The following is a 25,965-nucleotide window of genomic DNA, read 5'->3' as shown; positions in this document are numbered from 1 at the left end:
CAAACTCTCCTTAAGAGGGTGCAGGAAAACTTCGTTATCTTTCCAGAGTCCTTTTTATTCAACTGGGTCATCCCTCAACTATCTGATGAGCCAGTATTGTCTGTGTTTCCTTCCAGGAATCTTAGGACCTATGGCTTATCTGTCAGGATATGGCAACGCAGTGGGTGGAGAGGAGAAGTCAGTCATTTGTACAGTGTCATCAAAGCACATGCTTTATGCCTGGGACCTGCAGGAAGTGAGTATGGCCAGTGAGGAGCACAAGGAAGGTCTTGTCGAATCCACCCTGTTCCACACAGGTGGCAAGTGCTGGGGGGTGGAAATGGTACTTGGAATTGGTGAGAGACAGAGTTTCAAATTGGGTCTTCTAACTGGTAATCTGGGACCTTTCCATTTAGATGGTCGACACACTGAAAATTCACTTTTTAATGTGTAGGGTTTTTTTTTTTAAAGATTTTATTTATTTGACCGAGATCACAAGGAGGTAGAGAGGCAGACAGAGAGAGAGAGGAGGAAGTAGGCTCCCTGCGGAGCGGAGAGCCCGATGTAGGGTTTGATCTCAGGACCCTGAGATCATGACCTGAGCCAAAGGCAGAGACAACCCACTGAGCCACCCAGGCGCCCATCTTTTTTTTTTTTTTTTTTTTTTAAAAAAGATTGTATTTATTTGTCAGCATGCACAAGCAGGGAGAGAGCAGGCTCCCCACTGAGCTGGGAGCCCAATGCAGCACCCGATCCCAGGACCCCAGGGTCATGACCTGAGCTGAAGGCAGACACCTAACTGACTGAGCCACCCAGGCACCCCTTATGTGTGTTTCTCTATATAGATTTGTCCAGGGACTTACTTTCTAGTGGTAACGTAGAACGGCTGTGAGATAAACTTGGGCTGTTGTGCCTTTCCATGACCTATTCTACTTCTCTCTCTCAACTGTTGGCATTTGTTATGTTGGCTTTTTCAGAAAGTGGTCTCCAACTCTAGTCACTTCCAGGGTAGACCAAGGTCTTCTACATCAGGACCAGTAAATGTAATGCAAGAATCACTAGGTGGGGAATCAGAAGACCCCAAAGTGGGTCACAAGTTATTGTATTTTTCTTGGCCTTCCCTCTTTGTATTTCTCTCCTCCCTGTGAAAAGTATTTAATGACCATTTTTCACACAGGGTCTTGTGAACTATGACAAGTAAACCTTTTATGAATATATGAGGTGGCAGGAGAATGATGAAATAAAAGTCTAGAAGGGACTTCTAAAGTTATACAATTTTAAAAATTTTTATTTGATAGAAGAGAACATAAGCAGGGGGAGCAGCAGAGGGAGAGGAAGAAGCAGGCTCCCCGCTGAGCAGCAAGCCCAATGCAGGACTCCATCCCAGGACCCCGGGATCATGACCTGAGCCAAAGGCAGACACTTAACTGACTGAGCCGCCCGGGCGCCCCTGAAGTTACACAATGTTATATGTCAATTACATTTCACTAAAGCTGAGAAAGTCAGGCACTCTCTTGGATAATTTGCTCCAGGGGAAACCAGTCACCATGTCCCTGAGGACATCCAAGCATCCAAGTGGATGGGCTACTTGGCAAAGATCTCTGGCCTTCTGCCAACAGCCAGCACCATCTTTGCAGTCCTGTGAGTGAATCACATTGGAAGCTAACTTTCTGGCCTTCAGATTGTGTCCACAGTCAACCAAGTGAGGAACCCGAAACCAGAGCCACTCAGTGACTCCCCGCCCGAGTTCTGGACCCACGGAAGGTGGGTGAGATATGTGTTTCTTCCTTTGAGCTGCTATGGTGTTTGTTAGGCAGCAACAGATAACAGGTTTTCGTACTCCTTTTCTTGATTATAATTTAAGGTGTGGAAGAAGCTTTAGAACCAGGCAGTGAAAAGAAGCTGGAGAAACCCTGAGGAGAGTTTGGGACTTTGAGGAGACCTAGAAAAAACCTAGTGGCCTGCCATGAAGCCACCAGTGAAGACAAAGGGAAATGTAAACAAGGGTATTGGACACCAGAGGAAACAGGGTTCTTGTTACAGCTGGAGAAAATTTAGCAACATTGTCACCCCGGCTAATGTGAAAAGGAGCGAATAGATCCAAGGAATTGAATGCTCTTGCCAAGGAGAATTCTAGGCAGAATGCTGAGTGCGGGCCACGGCTTGCTGCTTGTAGTAAAACAAGAGAAGAGGGAGAGGAGAAAATGACGGTCAGACAAAAGAGCCAAAACTTGCTGCTTCTGAAAATTTGCAGTCTTTCAAGATGGCAAATGGTGCTAAGATTTAAGGCCAAGACTGCAAGCAAGATCAGTGCAGGGCAGCGTTAATAAACCATACCATAAAGGTGAAGCCAAAGTGGTGACCACAACGTTCTTTTCGAGCTCAGAAAGAACTAAGAGGGTGCCTCAGAACCGAGGTCAGGCCATGGACCTCACAGGGTGAAGCCTCATCCTCAGCAGACCCAGCCGCCACCCAGGGTGTCGGGATTCCTCTCAAAACCCTGTGGGTGGGGCTCTTGTCTAATGACGTCAACTCCTGTAGGTTCCTTGGGAGACCCACAAAGTTTTCTCAGGGAATCCTATTGGCAAGGGTGCTGCCAGCTTGGATATACAGGGGCTGAAATACCACAACAGGAAAAGAGGCATTTGAATCCTGAACTCTTACAGGGAAGAAGCACCTGTGACCCTACTCGGCTACTGATTTGGGCCACCGGGTAGGAATGGGGCAGCATAATGCAGAAGGCAGAACCAAGAGCCTAGAGAGTGGAACCAAGAGTCCTGAAGAATCTTTCCTGGGCCTTGAGTCCTGGACAGTGTACTACCAGCACATTGTCATTGGATCTCGAATTTTCTGTGTAGCAGGGATTCCCACCCCTCTACTGCCATTTCCCCCCACCCCGGATGAGACGGTCTATAATGTTATCCTTACCTATGGTATAATGTCCTATCCTTGTATGTTGGGGATGGGGGTCAGACAACTTGTATATTTCTGAGGTTTTCACATCAACATGAGCTGAATCCAAAGAACCTCATCTTCTTAACGAGATCCAGATTTTACGATGATGCTGTAACGGTGAGCTATTTGGGGGCATGGGCGATGGCGAGTGTACTTTGCATGTGGGAGAGAGGTGAGTTATTAGGGACTGCAGGGTGGAGTGTGTCCACCAATCTGGAAGACAGCCTCCGTATTCCTTGTCCTGTATTCACAATCCTAGGTAGTCCACTCCCACCCTGAATCGGGCTGACCTTGGTAACCAGTTGGACATTGCAGAAATGATGGTGCGTAACTTCCGAAGCTATGTCCTAAAAGACACTTCTCTCTTGAGTCACTAGCTCCTAGAGAGCTAGCCACAGTGTTATGAGGGCCCTTAAAATGCCCTGCAGGGAAGGTCTGTGTAGGGAAGTACTGAGGGCTGCAGGTAGCCAGCACCAACTTGCTGGCCAAATGAGTTGACCATCTTGAGCCTTATCCTTACGAAGATGACTTCAACCCCATAAGAGACCCCTAGCCACAAACCACCCAGCCAAGCTGTACCTAAATTTCTTTAATTTAATTTAATTTAATTTGAGAGAGCGCATGAGAGAGGGTCAGAGGAAGAAGCAGACTCCCTGCCAAGCAGGGAGCCTGATTTGGGACTCTATCCCAGGACTCCAGGATCACGACCTGAGCCATCGATTGTTGCTTAACCAACTGAGCCACCCAGGTGCCCCGTGTACCTGAATTTCTAACAGACACTGAGAGAACAAAAACTTCTGTATTAACCACCCAGATTTTTGGGAGAGGGTTTATTATTATTTATTTTGCTTATTTCAAAAGCTTCCAGTGTAGTTAGCATACAGTATTAGACTAGCTTCAGGTCTACAATGTAGCAATTCAGCAATTCTGTACATCACCTGGTGCTGGTCATGACAAGGGCAGTCCTTAATCTCCATCACCTGTTTCCCTCATCTCCCACTCCACCCCTCTGGTAACTGTTCACTTGAGTTATGAGTTTGTTTGGGGGCTTATCTCTTTTCTGTTTTGTTAAATTCCACATTTGAGTGAAATCATATGCCATTTGTCTTTCTCTGACTTACTTCACTTAACATTATACCCTCTAGATCCATCCATGTTGATGCAAATGGCAAGACTTCATTCTTTTTCATGGCCAAGAAATATTTCAGTGTGTGTGTGTGTGTGTGTGTCTGTCTGTCTGTCTTTATCCATTCATCTATTGATGGACACTTGGGTTGCTTCCATATCTTGGCTATTGTAAATAATGCTGCAATGAACATAAGAATGCATAGAGCTTTTTTTTTTTTTTAAAGATTTTATTTATTTATTTAGACAGCCAGAGATCACAAGCAGGCAGAGAGACAGGCAGAAAGAGAGAGGAGGAAGCAGGCTCCCCACTGATCAGAGAGCCCGATGCAGGACTCGATCATAGGATCCCGAGATCATGACCTGAGCCACCCAGGTGCCCAAGAATGCATAGAGCTTTTCAAATTACATTTTCCTTTTTTTCAGCTAAATACCCAGTAAAGGACTTGCTGGACCATGTGGTAGTTCTATTTTTAATTTTTTGATTCTGTTTTCCACAGCTGCTGCCCCAGTTTGCATTCCCACCAACAGGGCACAAGGGTTCCTTTCTCTCTGCACCCTCGTGGGCACTTGTTGGTCATTGTGTTATTGACTTTAGCCATTCTGACTGGTGTGAGATGATATTGTCGTTTTGATCTTAAGCCACCCAATTTTGGGATGACTTCTTGCACAGTGTTACAGTGTTACAGACCAAAATGGTGATTACATTTGGGAGTGTGGAGAAGTTAATAGAGCAAGTACTAGTGGGCTTAGAGGGAGTTATATGATCAATTTGTAATACTGAATTTTACATATATTTTTGTGTTTTTTTTTTTTAATTTGGCAGAGAGAAAGAGATCACAAGCAGGCAGAAAGGCAGAGGGAGAGAGAGAAGCAGGTTCCCTGCTGAGCAGAGAGCCCGATGTGGGGCTCGGTCCCAGGACCCTGAGATCATGACCCGAGCCGAAGGCAGAGGCTTTAACCCACTGAGCCACCCAGGCGCCCCTGTGTTCTTTTTGATATACTTCACAATTTTTAAAAAAGATTTTATTTATTTATTTGACAGACAGAGATCACAAGTAGGCAGAGAGGCAGGCAGAGACAGAGGAAAGGAAGCAGGCTCCCCGCTGAGCAGAGCGCCCCATGCAGGGCTCGGTCCCAGGACCCTGGGATCATGACCTAAGCTGAAGGCAGAGGCTTTAACCCACTGAGCCACCCAGGCGCCCCAACAGTTTTTTAAAGGCTAAAGAGAAGGGAAACTTTCTTTTGTCTTATCTGCAATGTACAAGATTGATGATGGAATAATAATTATAAGAGTTGATATTCTTTGAATTCCTACTGTGGACTAGGCAGAATTCTTTTTTTTTTTTAAGATTATTTATTTGGGGGGCACCTGGGTGGCTCCGTGGGTTAAGCCTCTGTCTTCAGCTCAGGTCATGATCTCAGGGTCCTGGGATCGAGTCCCACATTGGGCTCTCTGCTCAGCGGGGAGCCTGCTTCCTCCTCTCTCTCTGCCTGTCTCTCTGCCTACTTTCGATCGCTCTCTGTCAAATAAATAAATATAATCTTTAAAAATATATATTTGGAGTAGGGGGAGAGGGAGACAGAAACCCAAGCAAATTCTGCGTGGAGCCTGACATTGAGTTCAATCTCACAACCCTGAGATCATGACTTGAACTGAAACCAAGAGTCAGATGTTTAACCGACAGAGCTACCCTGGCATCCCTAGGCAGAAAGAATTAAAAAAGACTATTTCATGTGCTGTGAAATGTAATACGAGAGCCCTGTAAGAAGCCACAACTGGTAAGTAACTTGCTGAATGTAACGCCTTTAGTAAGCGGCAGAACTGACTTGAGCTCAGAAGCCTGATCATTCTTTATGCTGATTGATCGCACAGTGGGATCTTGCCTTGAACGTACTGTGATGTTCCTTTTCTGTGCTCACTACTCCTCAAATAACTAAGATGTTTAGAATTTTCTTATTCTTTTGCCAGAAGCAAAAAACGGATCTGGAGGAAACTTCCAAATATACACTGGCAGAAAGAAAGCCCAGTAGGTGTGAAGAGTTCCTCGAACCCCTACAGTGTCCTCTCATCCTCTAGGGCACTATGATCTGGTCCAGCCCCACCCAGCAGTCGAGCATCACGCGTCTGGCGACCCTCCCTCAGATGCATCTTGCGTTCACTGCAGATTTGGAGGGAACAGTCAAAGTGTGGAATTGTCAGGATGCGGAAGCCCTGGCTACTCTCACCATGCCACAGGCCTGTTTTTCCATGGAAATCTGTCTCACAAAAGATGGCCCCTTCCTGATGGTAAGTGAGCCCTGCACCTAGAGAGGGCCCACAGAACAAAATGCCTGCTCTCTGGACAGGTGTTGTGCCCCCATGACTGTCCCATTACTGTCTGTCTTCTTGGAGTCCTCCCTCCCTACCACAAACCCTAAGAGCCCCAACATACCCACGAATATTGGCCATAAAAACTCCGCTACCATCTTGGCCTTTGATCTTCCACAAGTATGTTTTCCCTAGTCATTCTTCCAGAAAAGAAAAAAAAAAAAAAAGCCTCCCTGAATGATTCCTATCTATGTCTCTTCTTTCAAGTGTGTATTGTACAGTACTTGACCTTGGACGGGGATTATGGAGAGAGCACCATGGGCTGGGAAGACGTGAAAAAAGAACAGTGTTGATGTGCCGTAACTATTCTTGAGAATAGTGGGGCTTAGGAACTTGTATTTTGGGGGATCATTCTCACAATGCTGAGGTAGCTTTTCCTTTCCATTATGGGATCAAAGAAACCGTAGTATGTTTTGCAACTGACAGTGCTGCCTTCTGTGGGCTCTAGGATTTCCTGTCTCCTGTTGACCTGGTGGTGGTGCTTTGGTTTTAGGTAGGCAACTCTGAAGGTGACATGTACACACTGACCGTGCCGGAGCTAAGGCATGTGTCTAAAGTCAATGCATTCAAATACAGTGTTGACCTCCTACACTGCTCTCCCGACAAGAAATGGATCTTTGCATCTGGGACACATCAGAATATCTTGCCAGTGGTAAGTGGTGCTCTGTGCTTTACCTTTGGGAGGAGAGGGTCAAGAATTAGCAAAGTGGGGTTTAGGATGTGTTGGAGAACCTGCAGAACTCCGGGAGGACTACACACGGTGCTCCCACCTCTCAAAGGCCGTATCACACATAGAATCCATTTTTGGAGCCAAGAAACAATGTTCTTTGAAGTGATAGGGTCTGGTTGCAAAAAAATAATAATAAGTTAATAAAGTTTACTCATGAAGCCTGAATCAGCCAAACAGCTAGAGGAAGGTGAGAGAGGTCTCAAGAAAGTAGGATCTTTGGTAACCTTTTAGCTTTCCTTTGCTCTTATCCACCTTGGCTGGAGGGGACAAAGAAGTCCAGAGGTAAATGAGAACATATCGGCCTACAGATGTCCCTCTGAGAAAGTCTGCGGCTGTTGAGTCCACCATTTTTTACCATGTGGCATGTGCAGACCACGCACCAGAGAGCGAGGTGCTCTGAGAGGAGGCAGCAAAAGCCGAACAGCCCATGACGAGTTTGCCAAGAGGGGAAAAATCTATCCAACCAGTGACAGCCTGATCTGGGCTCCAGTGTGGCCAGACGATTCTGTAGCTCCAAGCACACCAGAAAGAACAGCTTTGGTGGCTTTGCTCTCCATGTGACCATGACAGGCAGAAGAGGACGCCAGTTCTTGGATGTCAGAGACAAGCAGGGGCTACTCAGTGCTTCCTAAGATTCCAAATAAAGCTTTGGCCACAAAACAAGGATTTTTTTTTTTTTTTTAAGTAGGCTCCATGTCCAGTGTGGGGCCTGAACTCCTGACCCTGAGATCAGGAGTCACATGCTCTACTGACGGAACCAGCCAGATGGTCCCACAAAACAAGGGCTCTCAGGGAGGTCTTTCTGGAGTCGCTCCTGTCCTGACCTGCTGTCACTTCTCCCTTCATCTGACCGAATGTGCAAAACCCTCTCCCCAGGTGTTCCTCACAGAGAGCTTGCTGACACCGGCAGAAGGCAAAAGCCCTCTGTCCCTCTCTATCCCGTATTCATCATGCTGCAGGGCCTGCTGGGCCCCAAGGAGGCCAAGCAGGATAACAGTGATGTATCGAAGAGGCTCTTTCAGAAAGACCGGATTTACCACCTTCGAGCTAACGGCTGAGAGGACGGGGGACAGAACAGACATCCAAGGTAGGCTGTGCCACATTGGAGACACGGTTTCTAGACCCTTCCACCTGTGTATTCTTTGGAAGCATAATTCTGTGGAAAGGGGGCAGGGGATTTCTTTAACCCGAGCCTGCCCGCCTCTCCTGCCCATGCTCGTACTTCTACTATGTTCCACAGGCCCTCCACCCCCTTGGGCAGGTCTGTTCAGATTCCCATCCTGCTGCAGGGCCTGGATCCCAAAGCCTCCTCTGTGCCTGACCTGTTAGTGCCCACCGAACCCTGTTGTGGGGTCTGGGCACCTGTTACCGTGGTCCGTGACCTGTATCTGTCACTAGCCTGCCCTTCGTCTTCCTCAGCGACTGAGGTCCCCTGAAAGGAGGGAGTGTGTGTTTGCATTCTGCATAAAGCTCTTGTGCGGACTCCAGGATCCCCAGTTCACCCGCATGGATGTGTGTGTGTTTTGCATGAACACAGCCCACCAGGTTGCAGCTTTCCTGTTGCCGCCGCACATGGAGAGTCCTGTGTGGATGGGCGTCGGAGACGGAAATGTGATCGTCTTTGAGAGCGGGCCGGCCTTATTCCTGTTCACCATCAGTGGCCACCTGCTGCAGAGATTTGAGGACCACCAGAGGACCATCGGCAACTTATGGGTGGTACGTACGAGCCTCCGCCCACCGCCCGGCGCTCGGACTCGGGGCTGCTCATCCCAGGTGTCCTTTGTAGGATTCTGTGCACGTCCTCAGCATGTCCATGGATGACTCTCTGCATTTGTACATGTGGGAAGAGGAAGGCCGTTACCCATACCTCAAGAGCTGCTGTCACCTGGAGCACGTGGGCAGGGACTCGGCGCCGAGCTGGTAAGCCCTGCTTCTGCGACTTCAGCTTTCCTCAAAGATTCCAACTCTTCCATATGAAAAAATGAAGGGCTAATAAGTGAGGTTTTATAAAAATATGTGTGTGTGTGTGTGTAAATAAACTTGGATCCAAAAAGAGAATTGCTAGCTCTTGGGATATGTTCACAGCCCATGCAGTACATTTCAAAAGGCTTTCCAAAAGGGCTCCCATTAGTTTGCCCACAGCAGAATTTGGAACATCTGTATCTTCAATATCCTGTCTTTATTTGCAAGGTTTATATCTTTTTTTGAGTTCATCCTTTGGGTTGCTGCTGCTTGTGTTGTTTTTTTTTTATTTTTAAGATTTTATTTGGGAGAGAGAATGAGCAGGAGCAGAGGCAGAGGGAGAAGTGGACTCCCAACTGAGCAGGGAGCCTGACGTGGGGTTCGGTCCTAGGATCCTGAGATCATGACGTTGATCCGAAGGCAGATACTTGGCCGAATGAGCCACCCAGGCACCTCTCAGTAATTTTAAATACTTCCCCTTCATATCACATGTTCTATATTGTGTAGCATTATGTCTTTTATCCATCTAATTTATTTTAACAATATAAAGAAATTTTGTCTTTCCCCCAAATAGAGTGCAGTTGTCCAACAAAGTGTGAGTTTTGACAAAAACATAAAGTCTTTTAATCAGAAGTACAATCAAACTACAGAATAGTTCCATCATCCCCCAAGTTTTTAGGCTCCGTTGCAGACTGTCCCTCCTTCCATCCCCAGCACCAGGCAACCACTGATCTGCTTTCTGTCCCTATTGATTAGTTTACATTTTCTAAGCCTTTATGTAAATGGAATTATATAGTATGTATCCCTTTGTGTCTTGCTTCTCTCAGTGAGCATGGTTTTCAAGATTCACGCTCCTTTGGTGTATCAGGAATTCACTCCCTTTACTTGCTGAGCGGTGAGGGCCCTATTGTAGAGATGGACCACAGTTCATCACCTTGCCAGCTGAGGGTCATTTATGTTGTTTGTAGCTTGGGATGAGCATGTTTCCATATTTACCTAAGAGGGGAACTGTTGGGTCATATGGTATGTTTGACCTTATAAGAAACTGCAAAACGCTTTCCTAGGGGCGGTCCGTCTTTTCATTCCTACTTGTTTTCCGGTTTTGTTTTGTTGACTACTTTACATTCTGATAGGTGTGTAGTATGCTCTCATTATAGTTGTACTGTCTATTTCCCTAGTGTTAGACAGCTTTTCATTTGCTTATTTGCCATATCTTTGGTGGAGCATTGGTTCAAATCTTTTGTACGTTTTTTAGTTGGGTTGTTTATTAATATCTATATATTTGGAATATAAATTTTTTTATCAGATAAGGATTTGCAAATATTTTCTCCCACTTTGTGGCTTGTCTTTCTACTCTAACAGTGTCTTTCTTTTTTTTTTTTTTTTTAAAGATTTTATTTATTTATTTGACAGAGAGAAATCACAAGTAGGTGGAGAAGCAGGCAGAGAGAGAGAGAGAGAGAGAGGGAAGCAGGCCCCCTGCTGAGCAGAGAGCCCGATGCGGGACTCGATCCGAGGACCCTGAGATCATGACCTGAGCCGAAGGCAGCGGCTTAACCCACTGAGCCACCCAGGTGCCCTAACAGTGTCTTTCAAAGAGCGGGTGTTCTTAATTTTGAATCTCCAATTTTTCTTCTAAAATGATTGGGCTCTGGATGTGTGTCTAGGAAATCTTTGCCTAACCTGAGGTCACCAAGGTTTTCCCCTTTGTTTTTGTCAAAATTGTATAGTTTGAGATTTTACATTTAAGTCTATTATCCATTTTAAATTAAATTTTATATAGGGTAAGACCTAGATCAAGGTTTTTTTCTTTTTCCATACAGGTATTTAATTATTCAGCACCATTTGTGGGGGGAGAATTCTTTCTCCATTGAATTGCCTTTACATCTTCGCCAAAAATTGACCATATATGTTATATAACATATATGTTTTAATTTTATATGTGTATATATATTAATGTTATGGGTATATATGTTAATGTTATATAACATGGATATATTAATTTCAAGATTTTTTTGTCCCAAGGACCTATATGTCTATCCTTTCTCTAATAACACACTACTTTGAAAGTGTAACTTCATAGAAATTTTAAAATCTGATGATGTGTGTCCTCCACTTTGTTCTTTTGCAAAATTACTTTGACTATATTCTGTTTCCCTTGTTTTCAACATATTTTTTTGTGTTTTTCCCCCTACATATATTTTAGAATAATTTTGTAAATGTCTATAAAAATTCTGCGGGTGGGGAGCCCCTGGCTGGCTCAGTCTTTGGAGCATGTATCTCTTGATCTTGGGTAGTGAGGTTGAGTCCCACACTGGTTATAGAGATTACTTAAGGGAATTTAAAAAACAGAATTAGGGGCTCCTGGCTGGCTCAGTTGGAAGAGCATGCAACTCTTTTTTTTTTTTTTTAAAGATTTTATTTATTTATTTGACAGAGAGAAATCACAAGTAGACGGAGAGGCAGACAGAGAGAGAGAGAGAGGGAAGCAGGCTCCCTGCTGAGCAGAGAGCCCGATGCGGGACTCGATCCCAGGACCCCGAGATCATGACCCGAGCCGAACTCCACATTGGGTGTAGAGATTAAATATATCAAAAAATTAGAATTCTACTCAGACACACAAAAATTCTGCTGGAGTTCATACTGGAATTCTCTTGGATCTATAAATTTTAGGCGGGGGAATGGCATCTTTACAATTGAGTCTTCCTATCCATGAACCTTCTGCCTCTTCAATTTATTTAGGTCTTCCTTATTTTATCAAGTGTTTTGTAGTTTTCAGGATGCAGCTTTGGCAAATATTTTGTAAGACTATATCTAAGTATTTAGTGGTTTGAGCGCTACTGTAACAGTAATATCTTCAGTTTTCAATTTTTCACTAATAGTATGTAGAAATGATTGGCTTTTGAAATACTAATTTTATACCCTACAACCTTGTTAAACAATTATTCAAATAGCTCTTATTAATCAGTAGATATTTTGTGACTTTCCATGTATACAATCATGTCATCTGTCAATAGACAGATTTTTTCCCCTTGTTTTCCAATCCGTATGTCTTTTAGTCCTTGTTCTTAACTTACTGCATTGGATAGAACTTTCAATAACAAGGGGTGCCTGGTTGACTTAGTTGATAGAGCATGTAGCTCTTAATCCTGGGATCATGAGTTCAAGCCCCATGTTGAGTGTAGAGTTTACTTTAAGAAACAAAAAACAAAAAACTCTCCAGTAACAACATTGGAGTGGAGAGCAGATTCCTTGACTTTGATAGAAAGTGTTGCGTCTTTCACAATTATGAAATTCACTGTATGTTCTTGTAGTTACCATTTATTAGGTTGAGGAAGTCCCATTCTAGCTCTTTTGTGTTTAGTGTTTTTATCATGAGTAGATGTTTAATTTTGCCAATGATTTTCCTGCACCAATTCCTGAGCATGATTTTTCATTTTTAGATTGTTAACAAGACAAATTACAGTGATTGATTTTTCTTTTTAAGGTTTTGATTAGAGGGGCGCCAGGGTGGCTCAGTGGGTTAAAGCCTCTGCCTTTGACTCAGGTCATGATCCCAGGGTCCTGGGATCGAGCCCCACATCGGGCTCTTTCCTCAGCGGGGAGCCTGCTTCCTCCTCTCTCTCTGCCTGCCTCTCTGCCTACTTGTGATCTCTGTCTGTCAAATAAATAAATAAATAAATAAATAAACTCTTTAAAAAAAAAAAGATTTTGATTAGAGAACCCATGCATGGGGGGTGGAGAGGGGGAAACAAACTTTCACAGAGCAGGGAGCCTAATGCAGTGTTAGATCCCAGGACCCCGGGGATCATGACCTGAGCCGAAGGCAGATGCTTAACTGCTTAACTGACTGAGCCACCCAGGTGCCCCATAACCATGAATTCTTTATTTTTTTTAAAGAATTTTTATAAAGATTCTATTTATTTGAGAGCATACATGACCAGCATGTATGTGTGTGTGAGAGAGAGTGCACACATGTGCACAGGCAGGGGATTGGGGCAGCGGGAAAAGCAGACTTCCCATCAAGCAGGGAGCCCAACTCTGGACTGGATCCCAGGACCCTGGGATCAAGACCTGAGTGGAAGGCAGATGCACAACTGACTGAGCCAACCAGGTGCCCCAACTGTGAATTCTTTAATGGTTATAGTACCATTCAGATGATAGATGATACCATTCTAGTAGTTTGTGGTTTTCCAGTAATTAGGTCATTTCATCTAACTTGTTAGTCATTTCATCTAACTTGTTCCTTTTAGTCTTTTACACATCTGTAGATTTCAACTCCTTCACTCCTGATACTGGTAATTTCTTTTCTTTTTTCTTTGTCAGTCTTATACACACACACACACACACACACACACACACACACACACCCCATATATATATCTATATATCGATATATAGATATATCGATATATTGATATATCAATATATAGATATATATATTTAAAGATAAATATATATATAATATAAAACCATATATATATGGTTTTATTTGAGAGAGAGAACATGAGAAGGGGGTGGTCAGAAGGAGAAGCAGGCTCCCCATTGAGCAGGGAACTTGATGTGAGGCTCAATTTCAGGACTCAGGTATCATGACCTGAGATGAAGGCAGATGCTTAACCAATTGAGCCACCCAGGTGCCCCCTTTGTTGGTCTTAATAGAGATTTATCAACTTTAATTATCTCTTCAAAGAAATAGCTTTTTTGTTTTGTCTTTTTTTTTTTTCTCAGTTTCATCTCTACTCTTTAATTTTCTTCCTTTTTGTTTTGGTTTATTTTGTTTTTCTAATTTTTTAGGGAGAAACTTTAGATTATTGCTTTGAGATCTTTTTTTAAAGATTTGAGAATGTGAGCGAGCTATGGGAAGCACAGAGGGGGAAAAAGAGGGAGAGAATCTCAAGCAGACCCCCTGCTGAGTATGGAGGCCAACACAGGCCCCCTCCCACAACCCTGAGATCACAACCAGAGCCAAAACCAAGAATTGGTCACCCAGGTGTCCCAAGACCTCTTTTTAAATATTAGCATTTGATGCTCTAAATTCCTCACTAAGCACTGCTTTGGCTGGAACTTAGAAATTTCAACTGATTGTATTTTCATTTTTACTCAGTTCCATATACTTTTTAAAATTCCCTTTCCTCTTTTGACCCATGGATTGACTGTTTTCCAGTTTTTATTTAAATTCTAGTTAGTCAAGGGGCACCTGGGTGACTCAGTAGGTTAAAGCCTCTGCCTTTGGCTCAGGTCATGATCCCAGGGTCCTGGGATCAAGCCCCGCATCAGGCTCTCTGCTCAGTAGGGAGCCTGCTTCCCCTTCTCTCTCTGCCTGCCTCTCTGCCTACTTGTGATCTCTGTCAGATAAAAAATTAAATCTATTTTAAAAAATTCCAGTTAGTCAACATATAATGTAATATTAGTTTCAGGAGTAAAGACCCATGGATTATTCAAAAGTATGTTTATTTCTCAAGTGTTTGTATATTTTATTGCTATATTTTTGATTTCTAGTTTAAATCACTTATAGAGAGCACACTCCACAATTGTTTTTTTCTTCTATGTCTGTCAAACTTTGCTTTATGACCAGGGAATGGTGTATGTTGGTGAATATTTGATTTGTGCCTGAAAAGAATGTGTACCCTGCTCTTGTTGGGTAGAATGTTCTGTAATTGCCAATGACATTGTCTTATCTGTTTCAGTTCCTTCATACCCCTCCTGATTATTGATCTAGTGGTTCTATCAGTTATGAGAGAAGATAGTAAAATTTTCTGATTATAAATGTGGATCTCTTTTTCCTTTAAACTCCACCAGTTTTTATTTCATGTATTTTTGCAGCTCTGTTACTTGGTACATATACATTTAGTATTATTACGTCTTCTTGCTTAGTTGGCCCTCTTATGTTTGTGTAGTGTCTCTCCTTGTCCTTGGCAATTTTCTTTGCTTTGAGGTCTATTTTGTTATTAACTTAGCTACTCCTGTTCTCTCGATTAATGTCTGTATGTGACATTGTTTTCCATTTATTTACTTCCAGTCTACTTATATCATTATAGCTGAAATGAGTTTCTTATAGACAACATCTAATTGGCTTGTGATTTTTATGCACATGGTGCACAGATCTGTCTTTCCACAGGTGTAATTAACTTATTTCAGCATTTGGGAAATGTTGTGTTATTTCCTTCTGGTTTCTATGGTATCCAATGAGAGATCTGTTTTTCGAAGTGTTGTTCTTCTATAGATAAGTGTCACTTTTCTCGGGCTGATTTCAAGTGACTTTCAGTCTTTTGTGTTTTTGGAAAAGGAACCATTGTACTCCAGTTACCACTTACAGGTGAGGTGATGTTCATGGTAGCTCTAGGTGATGTTTTTGCAACTGTGCTTGGTTTGCTTTCTATAGACATGACAGTGGAGGCTCTAACTATACTTGATACAGAAACTGGAGGAGTAGGTGGAGTTGGTGTGGTGGTGGTGGTCGGTGTACCATCTGGGAGCACTGCCTTTAGTAGTCATGCTTGAACTGGCATCTAGTGTGCCTGACTGGATGGCTGAGGTTACAAGGAGGAGGATAAGAACAGTGAGGGGGGTAAGGGCTTTCATTTGAGATGTTCTTGCTGGGCCATCCAAGGAGGAAATCTCAAGTTATTGTTAGTCTTTAGATCTCACCTAACTTTTTTTGCTCTATAGGTTTACCAAATTTGAGGAGTTTTTAGCTATTACCTGTCTCTGTGGGGCTTGAAGGCAAGAGGAAGGAAGGCCACCTCTACTCACCTTAGTGCAGGGGAGGAGATGGGCAATAAGGCTCTACCTCAATCTTTGCAGGAGAGGGGTAAAGGCACTAGCCTTGCTTGGGTTAGTGCAAGGCAGGGATGGTCAACAGAACTCTTATCCCCTGCCCCCGCCCAGTTTCTCCTGGAAAAGAGGGGTCGGAGTATCACCTCATTAGTACAGGATGAGAATGGTTGACAGAGCCATGCCCCACAATCTCTACATCACCACCGTGGGGTGGGAGGCATGGCCTCTTTCAGTACTCACCTGAGAGGGCAGGTATCGGCAAAGGGAACAGAATTCTATTTTAAAATATTCTCTCAGGGTGCCTGGGTATCTGTTAGTTAAGCATCTACATGCACTCAGGTCATGATCTTGGGGCCCTGGGATTGAGCCCTGTATGGGTCTCCCTGCTCAGCAGGGAGTCTGTTTCCCTCTCCCCTCCCCCTGCTCATACCCTTGCTAGCACTCTCCAATGAATAGTAATTTTTTAAAAACCTTTAAAAATATTCTCTCATCATTACTAAATAATATCTCTGATTTGCTATTATCTTGAGAATATTATTGCTATTATCTTGAGAATTCTGGCAGTGTTATCTAAAGCAGGTTGGGATCGCAACTCTTGCAATTAATAATCACCATAACTGGGGCGCCTGGGTGGCTCAGTGGCTTAAGCCTCTGCCTTTGGCTCAGGTCATGATCTCAGGGTCCTGGGATCAAGCCCTGCATTGGGCTCTCTGCTCAGCAGGGAGCCTGCTTCCCCCTCTCTGCTTGCCTCTCTGCCTACTTGTGATTCTCTCTCTGTCAAATAAATAAATAAAATATTTTTTTAAAAAATCACCATAACTGTGTCAGATCTGTGTAGTCAAAACCAAATCTAAGAATAACTTCAGCGATCAAAGGACCAATTGATTTGGGAAGAATATCCGTATCTGTGTCAGGTTCACACTTAGTTATATCAACAATGGATATAACTACTTTCCCACTTGTCCACTGATGATCTTGTCTTTTCCTGTTGGCAGCTATGTCTCCAAAGCAATATGCGATAACATGAGCATCGTATGTGTGGTGTCGAGACTTCGGGAATCCAGCATTCTGGTGATGTATTCTTTGCGTATGTAATGTGGAAACTAATGGAATTAACCTCACATCATCTCTCTCAATGTAGTAAAGAGAATTCTGTTTGTAAACCGAGAATGACTGTTTAGTGATCTTAGGAAAGAAGTGATGATTTAACTACCTACAGTAAATCAGACACTGTAATAGATGCACTATACAGAAGGCAGAGCAACCTATCCTCTGTCCTTGCTAGCAGGGAGAGTAAGAATACTAGGGGAGTAAAATATAACTGGTCACAAATCAATTCAGAAGGAGCTTACATGGGGGAGGGTGGGGAAGTATGACTTCAGATTGAGGCAGGTTTAAAAGTGAAGGCACCTGGGCCACCTGACTCAGTCGGTAGAGCATGCAACTCCTGATCTCAGGGTTGTGAGTTCAAGCCCCATACTGGGCGTGGAGTCTTCTTAAAAAAAAAAAAAAAAAAAAAAAGTGAAGGTCATCTGTATTAGTCCATGTTCTCTAAAATGTAAGCAAAACATAAATATATTAGAAAAACATAGATGTTGATACCCAACGGTAGCTAGAAGTGACTCAGAATATGGATGGTAAAAACAAATGTCCAAGAGGACTAGGAAATAGGACACACAGCCAAAACTAAATCACAAGGAAGTTTCAATTCATGTTTCATTACAGCCACTGTAATGGACATGAAAAGGGCTGCATCACTGGTTCAGGATTCAGAGTTCAGGGAGAGAGTACTAACACATCAAGCCTAAGACCCGCAGCTCTGCTGTCCTGGCTCTGAGAGGAGCGGGGGGACATACCACTCTCACAAGAATGAAATCTCAGCAGGAGATTTCTCCAAGGAGCCGTGTGGGTTTCTGGGCTATTAAAATGCCCACCATTCCCTTTTCCTCAAAATAAACTGGAAGCTGTGACCAGGAGGATAAAGGAAAGGAAGTCCGTGGAGGGTCTCCGGAGATGGGCAAGGTTGGATGGAGAAGCTGGCAGGAGATGTGCTGTACACAGCACCTGGCAGTTCTGGGACAGTCACATGTCTGGTTTAGATGCGAATCAAAGTCCACGAGGAGAGTATGTACTAACACAGGCTGGGAAGTCAAGACAGCTGCAGAGTCTAACCCAAATACTTTGGTTTTTACCACAGGAGAAAAAAAGACATTTTATAGATCTGTGTTTTTTTTTTTTAAAGATCCTTCTCATTGTCATTTAGAAAAGTGATTTAAGAAGCAGCCCTAGCCTACACCTGCAATGAGGACCCTGTCCCGTACCAATTTTACCTCCACCCAAAAAAACGTAGCCGTCGCGACTAAGGAAAGGAAAGCCCGTGAGGCTGTCTTCTTGATTAGAATCTCTGCCATAAAGGGAGTATGTGGCGGAGGACATGGAGGTGGGAGATAGGACGGAGGCAAGGATCTGTGCGTGCGCATGAGGACAAAGAACGCAGGCTGTCTGAGGAAACCGGAGTAAACAGGATCCCACAGCGCCTGCGATTTTTGAACAACTTAGAGATAAAACTGAACTGCTGTTGGGCTCTCATTTCTGGGAAAAAGTTGGCCAAGATAAGCAGAGAAAACTTTCTACACACAGCATCAAACATTGTTCAAAACTGCAAAGGCAAAAGAAAACCTTAAACTCTATGGCAAAGGGGGTTGAATGGAAGAGAAACCTTCTTAGCTGGGGAATAAAAGAGGGCAAGTCCAGAAACGCCGCGTGCCTTATTCACAGAATTTTAAAGGACTCCATGATGGAGCACAGGACCCCTGCCAACGTTGAGGTCAGGTCACAGATCTGTAAGGTGCGGGACCCTCAGAAAAGTAACAGTCCTTTCCTTGTAGGTAAACTGAAGGGAAGTCTACCCCTTGGAGAAGGATGATGTGGAGAGCTGCCTCTTTCAGCTTCAGTTATGGGTGGAATAAAACAAAGAAACCATTCCCTCCAGAGAATTCTTAACTGTAACCACACTCCCCTTGGAGGTGGAGCTGATATCAGTCAAGGTCCCAAGACTAGACAGAGGTCACACCCATTAAGGTAATTTGACCAAGGTTTATTGTGGTGAAAAGAATTCAAGAACCCACAGAAATAATAGATCTGATGGTATTTTAGCCCCTCCTTTTTGTAAGCATCCTCACAGGGGACTGGCAGTCCACTTTTGACCTAGCTCAGGATTCCAGGCCAGGTTTTGTTTCTGTCTCAGCCGTGGGCAGGAAGCAGCTGCTGCTAAGAGTTAATCTTCCCTTACCTTTACCAGGAGGGTGCTGGCCTAGCGTAGCTGACTTAGTTACAGAAGGGGTACTGACTCCTCCCGCACCCCCCACCTCTTCTTTGGGTGCCCTGGGCTGGCTGTTGCTGAAAACCACTGCTACTGAGTGGGGGCTTACTATAGCTACAAGGAATGAAACAGGGCTATTCTTCTTATTAGAACTTCCCTTCCAGATATCATTGCTTGAATGGATTAACCCAAGGGGTTTATAGATTTGACTAACACATTCTATTGAGTAAAGACTTCACCAGAGAGAGCAAGGCAGCCTCTCTAGCCCTGGTGTACTTCGCTCTGCTGCGGCCACTGGAGCCAATGGACCTGCTCCCGACACCCAGGAGATGGAACTGTGGAAAAGGAAACCACAGGCCCCACATGGTGTCTCTTAGGTTAAGGTATTAGGTCTTGGTTGGCAGACTTGGGGACTTAACCTAGCTGCAGTTTCAGCCCCCCAGAAATGTCACCTTTATCCAGTCTGCATGGGACTTTCCCAATCAGCTCCAGGAGAGTTACCGCTGTCCCCTGGAGGAGCACAACCTTGCCTAAAACAGTGGATTATTTGCTAATAATCTCCTTTTTCCCCATTCTCTAACTTAAAAAACTCTTCCTTTTCTGGAGCCCTCTGGAGCTTTCCTTTACTTACTAGATGGAAACCCTGCCCAATTCACAAATGGATTAATAAAGCCCCTTGGACCTTTAAATTTTACATGGTTGCCTTTTTGTTATCTAACAGAATTCATTGGTGTGAATTGGGGTAGCGCCATATGGGTGGTTCCCAAGAGCCCAAGAGATGCCCTGCAGATGACCTTCAACTTTAACCCCTTCTCTGTGGTCCTGTCTTTCCCTTTGACCTTTACCAGTCTAGCGCTTGTCAGTACCTCCTCCTGCCTGGGGCTGAATTACATTCAGCAAGGTTCACAATAAGGGACACACACCACATAATGGTCTGCGGACTCAACAGAGAGATCAGATCAGTTCTCCTGGTTCTCTACTACTAAAGGGGCAGACTGGCTAGGAATAAAGGTTTTTTGAAATCCTAGTCTGTGACTTTACAGGTTTCTGGATCCTGAGGATGCTTTATCACTGGCTCCAAAAACAGGCATGAGACCTGTTACCTCAAAAGCCAAATTCAGATTTTATTTTGGAAATGGCCTAAACAAGCAGAGTTTTAGCTAGTTAGAGCCTGTCTGTTTTTCATACCCCCCACTGAAACCTTACCCACTGCTAAGCCAGAGCCCTAGGATTGTAAACCCTGGGCTACTGCAGTCATGGGGGACTATTTGACCCAGAGGTCCCCACCCCCCACACACATCTAGGCACAGAAGTCACCTGCTCCCATCTCCCCCTCCTCTCTCCCTGAGTATCCTTGCTATCCTCCCCTCCTGGATGGTGGCCCTGGTACCACAAGCTTCCAGACAGTCTCCCAGGATGAGGACCCCCCCCCCCCCCGCCATGCACTGTTAGTAAAGTTTATGTGTGTTACTACCTCTTGTTCTTTTTCCTTGATGAGCCCTTCAAATCCTTTGAGCCCTTATGGTCCTACATCCCAAATATATAAAGAATTCCTAAAACTCAACAAGAAAACAACGCACGTAAAAATGGGCAAAAGACTCGAACTCTCCAAAGAGGATACACAAGAGGCCAACAAGTTCATGAAAAGGGTTCAACGTTGCTAGCCATTAAAGAAATCTAAATTAGAACCGCAACGAAAGGATAGTGTACACCTATTAGATTGGAGGGGGCTAAGCGGGAGATGAACAGTGCCAAGAGCTCGAGGATGTGGAGCAACCGGAACTCCCCGACACCGTTGGCCGAGATGCAACGTGCTCCAGACGTTTTTGTAAAGAGCTGGGCAATTTCTTATGCAATAAAACATACACTTAGCATATCGCCCAGCAATCCCACTTCTAAGTACCCAAGAGAAATGAAAACTTCTGATCAACCAAAAGCCTATATATAAATGCTTATAGCCACTGTATTCACAGTCACCAAAAATCAGTAACAACCCAATCTCTTTCAATTGGTGAAAAGTACTTAGCGACATCCGTACGTACAATGAGCTACTACCCAGTAATAAATGCAAACCAACCTCTGGTGCGCACAAATCTCTTGGACGTCAGCGTTAGCAACATTTTCTAGATCTCTCTCCTCAGACCAGGGAAACAAAAGCAAAAATAAACAATTGAAGCTACATCAAACTAAAAAGCTTTTACACAGCAAAGAAGGCCAACAAAATAAAAAGGCAACCTACTGAATGAGAGAAGATACTTGCAAATGATACATCCAATGAGGGGTTAATAGAATATTAAAATTCATAAGATATCCAAATAGCATCCAAAATAAAACAAGTTCTACAACACCAAAAAACAATCCAATGAAAAAAATGGGCAGAGGACCTGAATAGACATTTTTCCAAAGACGACACCCAGATGGCCAACAGACATATGAAAAGATGCTCAACATTATTACTTATCAAGGAAACGCAAATCAGGAAATACAGAGCAGTATGGAGACAAGAGCAGGCCATCCCCTCGCACACATCAGAATGGCTAGAATCAAAAAGACAAGAAACAACCAATGTCAGGATGTGAAGGAAAGGGAACCCCTGGGAACTGTTGATGGGAAGGTAATATGGAAGACAGTCTGAAGCTTCCTCAAAAAATTGGAAATAGAGGGGCGCCTGGGTGGCTCAGTGGGTTAAAGCCTCTGCCTTCGGCTCAGGTCATGGTCCCAGGGTCCTGGGATCGAGCCCCACATCAGGCTCTCTGCTTGGCGGAGAGCCTGCTTCCCCCCATCCCCTTTGCCTGCCTCTCTGCCTACTTGTGATCTATGTCAAATAAAATCTTTTTAAAAAATATATTGGAATTGGAAACACTACATGATCCAGTAATTCCACTTCTGGGTACTTACCTGAAGAAAATGGAAGTGCTAATTCAGAAAGATATGCACCCCTATGTTTACTGCAGCACGATTTCTAATAGCCAAGACATGGAAGCAGCCTCTGTCCATGGATGGCCGAACAGATACAGATTCCACACACATGCACAGACACACAATGGATTATTACTCAGCCATAAAATCTTGCCAGTTACAACAACAGGGATGGCTCTAGATAGATCTAGTACGCTCAGTGAAATAAGTCAGATAAAGACAAATAGCGTATGATTGCACTTACACATGCAATCTAAAAAATTAAAACGAAAATGAGAGACACTCATAAACACGAAGAACAAACTGGTGATTGCCTAAGAAGGGGAAGGGGTGGGGAGGATGGGCAAAATGGGTGAACGGGAGTAAGAGGTACAAACTCTCAATTATAAGTCACAGGGATGAAAAGTACAGGACAGGAAATAGACAATATTTTAATATATTTACTGTGGTGAGCATTTCAGAGTGTGTATAATTGTTGAATCACTATGTTGCACACCTGAAATGAGTATGTCCACTATACTTCAATTAAAAAGTTTAACACAAAAATTTAAAAATCCTAAATATGACTCCCTTCAAATATAGGAACAAAAAACAAACAAACATACAAAACAGGAGAAATGGACACAACCACTGGAGGGAAGGAGGAGGGGAGGAGATACAAAACCAAGACTGAATGAGGTATAAGAAACAGACAAACCTGGGCCTGGCCGGTCCCCCAAGGACCTGGTCCAGTAATAGAGTTGGGGACAAAGGGGGGTGGGAGGTGGCACAGAGAACCTGGGCGCCACTCCCTGCCGGGCAAGGGCAGGGTAGGAGGTTAAAGGCAGCTTGATGTAGCACGTCTCTAAGGTTCCGTCTGGGAGTCAGAAGCTGGTTCTAGTCCTCCTCGCTGGGTGATCTTGAGGAAGTCACTCCCTCCAGATGGATTCAACCCCCCCCCCACCCCGCAGCTCTGGAAGTAGTTATCTCACTAAGCCTATCTCTGTGACCTCTTCTCTGGTTTATGCCTTGTTTCCCACCAGGACCTGGATCGATATGGCCCTTGACAAACATTTCCTCATTAAATCCTGCCAGCTGCCAGCTTGGGGTCCCATCCTGCGACACAGGGGCACCACGTACCAGTATGTTTCTGCCTTTCTCCCCAGAGGCCCAGCAAGTCAGGGGAGGTGATACTCAAAACTAGAATCCAGGTCTCTGGCCTTCCTGGCCTGAGATCCTGGGGAAGCGATGAATTTGGGAGTTGTGGCATTTTCATAGTAGGTGCCTGGCCGGGAAGTCAGGTACTGGGTTCCTGTAGCATCAGTGAGCACCTAGCCCTGGCACATCCCATGGGCCCGTTACAGGGTTGTGCCCCTGCCAGTTTAGGGATGAAAAGGCTTCAGTGGTCACTAACCTCTGCTTTGCCCTCCCAACACTTGGGTGATCAATCTTCTGTTGAAACACTCAAGTTTTTTTCTGCACTAGTCCACTCACTGTTACAGGACTCAGCTACTTCCTTACATGTATCTCACATCTAAACCAGAGGTCAGAGACAAGGCAAGGTTACCTCCTGCCCCAGCACTACGAAGTTACCATTGCTGTGATTTTTAAAGAGCTCCAGACACAGAAATACCCATAGCAGCCTCTGATCAAATTCCACACTGTTGCCTGGGTGGCTCAGTGGGTTAAGCCGCTGCCTTCGGCTCGGGTCGTGGTCTTGGGGTCCTGGGATGGAGTCCCGCGTCGGGCTCTCTGCTCAGCAGGGAGCCTGCTTCCTCCTCTCTCTCTCTGCCTGCCTCTCTGCCTACTTGTGATCTATCTCTCTCTCTCTCTCTCTCTGTCAAATAAATAAATAAATAAATCTTGAAAAAAAGAAAAAAAGAAAAAATTCCACACTGTGACCAGAAGGTGGCAGTACACCACCATGCCAAGCCCCCAGTTCCCCAGGGGTTCAGTCCTCCTAGACCTGTGGCTGCTGGGACAGCCCAGTACTTGTACTCTGCTTCAAGTACACATATCAGCCAGGTAATCCAAACACTTAAAAATAAAACCCCCAAATTGCAATCATGGAACAAATTCCTTTCAAATACCAAGATGTTATCTTTGCCTTAGATTTCCGGTAAATATTTGCAATAGGATAAGCCACCATCCTTAATTAGAACAGGACACTTTCAAAGGGAGATCCATGGAACAGCACCAGAAGGTTCGGGTTTGAATTTATTCTGAAATGTGTTATCCTAAGGAGAAGCTGGGGGGTGAAAAGGTACTGGATACCCCAGGGTCGGCACCCAACCAGAAGCCGGGGGCAGCCAAGAAGGCCCACCCTGTGGCCCCCAGCACAGCCAACAGCCATCTGTCAGCGCTGCCCAGGAGGATCTGGAGTCCTTCTGCCCACTCCCAAGGTTTCAAGTGGCTTCCAAGATGATACCACCATTTATCAGCACAAATTCAGCTATGACACCATTGAGCACAGTTCTTTAAATGCCAAAAACGCCATCAAAACTCCCAGATCCTGCCTGGATAATTATTCCAGTATTTAAATTGGAGAAAGTTCATGTAGGAAGGCAAGTCACTTCCTAAACCCCTGAAGGCGCCCAGGCAAGAAACAGGGTCGATTGCACACTAACACGATTGTGTGAGATACCAAGCCACGAGAGTACGCGTTTGCCACCTTGATCGGAAACATAGGAAGACACTGGTCAGTTTGGCCGACAAGCATGTGATGCTGAAATGGGGCTGAAATGGGGCCAGACCCAAGCGAGCAATCGCGGAGCTGTTGGAGCTCTCCGTTCTCAGCTGTGGCGTCAGTGAGGACTCAGACATTCCTGCATTATCACGTACATTTTCATTCTCTGCTTTATCTAGAACACCCTTCTGAGAAGGCTGAGACGTGGAGTGAACGACTCAGAGCACGTTCCCCTCCCGGGCACGCAGGCACCTGGTTTCCTCGTTCTGAAGCACCAAAGCTCCCAGGCTCCCAGAGGATGGGGCCTGACTGCTGACCTCTCTGAGGGGCAGAAGTGGGGAGGGAGTGGCTTCAGGGCAGAGAACAGCAGCTGTGACCACAGTGGGTACGGACAGATCAGCGTGGCTCCCGCTGTCTCAGCGGCAAGGACTCTGAGATGGCTTTAGGGCCCCTGAGAGGAAAGGAAGGGAGTCCTCTTGGAATTCTATCAGCCTCAGTCTCTTCAAACTCTGTGAAGACCCGAGTGGGAAGTGGGGATTCTGGTCAGAAGGGAAGAGAGCCTGGGGGGTCTCTGGGCTTGGGGAGTAAGCAGAGAGCCAAGGGGGGGAGGCTTGTCAAGATTTGAGGGTGTTTCTATTTAGCACGCTGGCCTCCTGCCGAGGCCAAAGGTGGTCTGAGTCAAAGGGGCATCGAGCCCCAGACGGACAGGCCCAGCCCGCAACATAAGACCCAACTGAGACAGTCTCATCGCTCACCTCCAGCTGTGAGTCAGGAACCACCACCCAAGGTGGCCTTCAACAGGCAGACAGTTGGGTCAGACCCCCTGCCACGGACGCCTGGAGTATCCAGGAGCCCCTTCAAACGTCCCAGGCAAGAAGGGTGTGGGGAGCCAGGAAGCAGGAGTACAGAGAAGCGGCCTAAGACCCACTGTGCCTGGAGTCACCTGTACTAGTCCTCCTCTCCAGTTCCTGTCAGACGACAAGATGACAGGATGGCGGCCTGAGAACATCTGTGCTACAGACGAGGCAGGGCCCCTGATAGGACTCAGACCAGCCCCCACCGCCCCGCCTCGGGTTGCAGGCTCCCCAGTCCATCCTGGATGGGGTGACAAGAACCACCCCCACACACACATACACACGCGCGACCCAGGGTGCAGA

The 25,965-nt window shown here is 45.1% G+C and overlaps 1 protein-coding gene across 1 annotated transcript; it reads left to right on the top strand.

The window, feature by feature from the left end:
* Positions 1 to 175: 175 nt before the first annotated feature.
* On the top strand, positions 176 to 17,064 carry FBXW12 (F-box and WD repeat domain containing 12). The gene is made up of 7 exons (XM_044255280.1): positions 176 to 235; positions 6,140 to 6,349; positions 6,924 to 7,082; positions 8,037 to 8,247; positions 8,698 to 8,876; positions 8,947 to 9,080; positions 16,898 to 17,064. Exons 1-7 carry the CDS (start codon positions 209 to 211, stop codon positions 16,995 to 16,997), a joined length of 1,020 nt encoding a protein of 339 aa, XP_044111215.1. The 5' UTR covers positions 176 to 208; the 3' UTR covers positions 16,998 to 17,064.
* The last annotated feature ends 8,901 nt before the right edge of the window (positions 17,065 to 25,965 follow it).

Source organism: Neovison vison, chromosome 6, assembly GCF_020171115.1.
Source record: "Neovison vison isolate M4711 chromosome 6, ASM_NN_V1, whole genome shotgun sequence".
Taxonomy (NCBI): domain Eukaryota; kingdom Metazoa; phylum Chordata; class Mammalia; order Carnivora; family Mustelidae; genus Neogale; species Neogale vison.
Note: the sequence above shows the minus strand (reverse complement) of the source record. Positions and strands in the feature narration are given on the sequence as shown.